Genomic DNA, 3,146 nt, shown 5'->3' with positions numbered 1-3,146 from the left:
TAATTGTCTAAAGTCAGAAGCACCAATAATGCTTCTTTCCTGTCTTCCATGTCTGCCTTCACTCTTCATTTTATACTAAAAAATTAGGGTTATGATAACGAGTGTCCTTAGGGTATTGGTTAATAATCTATTTTTAAAAAATTTTGATATCATTTTTATGAGAAATAAAAAAAAATATCAAAATATTAATTACTTTTCTTTCTTCCTCCATAAAAACTTTTTTAAATAAATTATTAAACAGTAACCTAAAAGCTATTATTAGCATTCCTCAAAAAATTATATGGCCATAGGTTAAACCAAAACTTTTGTCTACACACGGCAAACGAGGATGAGAAAAAGCCGTGAGTGTGAAACTGATAGACAGTGAGGATAATTATTGCAGAAATTGTGATATTTTCAATTTTATCGCATTAACGGGTGCTGTACAGCAACCGTTAACAGCACCCTTTTTTTTTAAATGAAGGAAGTTGACATCTAAAGTCACTCTCTTAAGTCATCTTCAATCACTCTCTTAAGTCTTACCTCATCAACCACTAAACAGTCCAAACTCATCTTCTCACACACTCTCTCTCTCTCTCTCTGGGAAAGCCTTGAACTTGCACAGTAAAGTCATCTTCTTAAGTCAATCTCTTACCTCTACTATTCATTGTATAATCTCTATCCAACTAATCTCATTTACAACACTGTTGCCATACAATGTCCAGCTCTCACTGTTCAAATTTATTATCACATGCCCCACAAATGTGTTTCTTTTGGTTATAAATTGTTGAGCCTTTACAGTTTACATGTCTAAGGTTTACTCTGAAATGGGCTTGCTTAAGCTTCCATTGGCGGTTTTATTTTTCTCCGTTTTTTCTCTTTTGGGTTTCATAGTACTCTGTGATGACTCAGAGCTCACTGTGAAGTTCTTGGAGACTCCCCATGCATTCTCAAAACTTAAGTCAACCATATTCGTCTTTGAAGTTCTTGTGGGTGGGAGTGGCACTTGCACCAATTGTAATATCACTTGCAACGTACGATAAGCTCTAGTAATACTTTGAGCTAGTTTTACTTTGCTTTTCGTTTTGGGTGTTCTGAGCTCTCTCTCTCTCTCTCTCTCTCATGAGTTTATATGTTTCATGGTTCTTAAGTTAATGTAAGGAAGTTAGTTGATTTCAGAGAGTAATTAGCACTTTTTTCCACTCTGTAAGGATGTAATGAACTTAAATTTTAGCTTAGAGTTTAGGCTAATCAAGAAAACTATTTGGAATTCAGTTTATTCATATGTACATATTTTTGTATTTTTCTGTAGTTGATAAGATTATTATTATGAACGATTACTCATATACTTGCTATTTAGTCATATTCTTCCTGGTGCCAAACTAAATTATTGGATTTTTTTTTTTTTTGCTTTGTGTGTGTTTTGCTTTCTAACTCAATGGTAAGTGGGAAGTGAAAAAGCTCATCATGGTTTGATTTATTGGGATAGCTTTGGATTTTCTCTTGGTGTCCATTTGGCTTGTTCCACAAAATAATAGGTTAATAAACTTGTTGTTGCAGCTGGATGATGGAATTGCTTCGAATTGTGAAAGTAGGATGGTTTCGTATGCAGGCTTGCAGGATGGAAATCATACATTTGAGGTTTGCACCAACGGGTCTCAAGGAGTTGGCTGCGGTAGCTTTAACTGGACTGTTGGTTAAGAACCTTCCTTTTATTCTTTTTCTTATTGTTATTATATTTTCTTCAATTACCACTCAACTTAAAATAAGACCTTGTTGCTTGAAAGTCTTCAACAGTTATGTTAAGACCTTCTTTTTCTTATTGTGTTCCTTAGTACCCAATTTCTAATGTATACATTTTTCTGAAAGGGCTCTACAAAATTCATCTACTCAATTTTCAGTTTTGTATGAAATGCATAAAATTTACCTAACTATTCATATTCTTGAAGACTCAAACACAGCCTACATTGAGGTATATAGTTTGACACTTTATCAAGCTAGCCAAGGACAAAGCCAGAACTTGAAGTTAGAAAGGGCGGTTTTATAATTGGCTGCATGCGGAAGTAGCCTCTAGCTCTGTTGCTTAACTGCTAAGGTTTAAAAAAAATTAATTTATTATTTATTTTTATTTTTTTATGTGTGCGTTTGCTATTAGGTAAAGACAAAATTATTTTGTTTAAATTTTTTTAAAGGCCTGAGTGGTTTGATTTGGGTAAAATTGGTTGATTGAGCTGAATTGTTTTTTTGGGCTTATATATTTTGTTTTAGATTTTAGGTTTATAAATTTTTTTATATCCTTTAAAATGAGAAAAATGCTAGAATTACAAATGAGCTCAGATGTAAACCAATAAGAATTTATTTTCTTAGTAGTTTGTAAAAATGTTATAGAAAAGTTTGTGATTACAGGAAAAAGTATAATTTTTTTAGAATAAAATTGCTAAAATTTATAACTATATATATATATACACACACACACACACTAAGGGTCTGTTTGAGATTTGTTTATTTTACTAAAACCGAATTTTTTTTGCTGAAAGTACTATAAATAAAGGTAAACGTTAGTTGAAATAGTATAGTGGGATCTATGAATAGTATCAAAAAGTACAGTGAGACTCATAAATAGTAGCAAAAATAAGTTGAATATTAAAATAAGTTAACAAAAATAATTTTTCCAAATGAACGTACGCTATAATTGTTCGTTTGGCAAAGATTATTTTTGCTAACTTATTTTACTATTTAGCTTATTTTTGCTACTATTTATTGGTCCTTTGCAATTTTTAGTACTATTCATGGGTCCTGTACTATTTCAGCTAACTTTATTTTTATCTAGAGTACTTTGAGAAAAAAGTTTTCAATTTCAATAAAATAAGTGGATTCCAAACAAAATAAGTGGATTCCAAACGGACCCTAATATTAAAAAAAATTTGGGGGTCAAAGTCTCCCTCCATCACTGAGTCTGCTGAAACCAAACCGAGTCTATGATGAAACAGTCCAATTTAGCTTTTCTGGCAATCATGCTGACTTATATTTTGTCTGTACACTTATCTGAATCATATTATACCTTAACTTTGCAGATACAGTCCCACCTACGGCATATATCACAACCTCAACACCTTTCACAAATGCTCTGAATGTTTCTATAGATATATCTTTCAGTGAACCCTGTA

General features: G+C 31.9%; 1 protein-coding gene across 1 annotated transcript; it reads left to right on the top strand.

Moving 5' to 3' along the window:
- Nucleotides 1-617: 617 nt before the first annotated feature.
- On the top strand, nucleotides 618-3,134 carry LOC136063786 (uncharacterized; the record flags this gene model as incomplete). The annotated part of the gene is made up of 3 exons (XM_065764680.1): nucleotides 618-1,013; nucleotides 1,540-1,675; nucleotides 3,054-3,134. Coding segments are annotated over exons 1-3 (445 nt in total), but the record flags the coding sequence as incomplete, so codon positions are not given.
- Nucleotides 3,135-3,146: the final 12 nt, after the last annotated feature.

Source organism: Quercus suber, unplaced genomic scaffold (assembly GCF_002906115.3).
Source record: "Quercus suber isolate HL8 unplaced genomic scaffold, Cork oak 2.0 scaffold_577, whole genome shotgun sequence".
NCBI classification, from domain to species: Eukaryota; Viridiplantae; Streptophyta; class Magnoliopsida; order Fagales; family Fagaceae; genus Quercus; species Quercus suber.
This window is presented reverse-complemented; position numbering and strand designations above follow the sequence as displayed.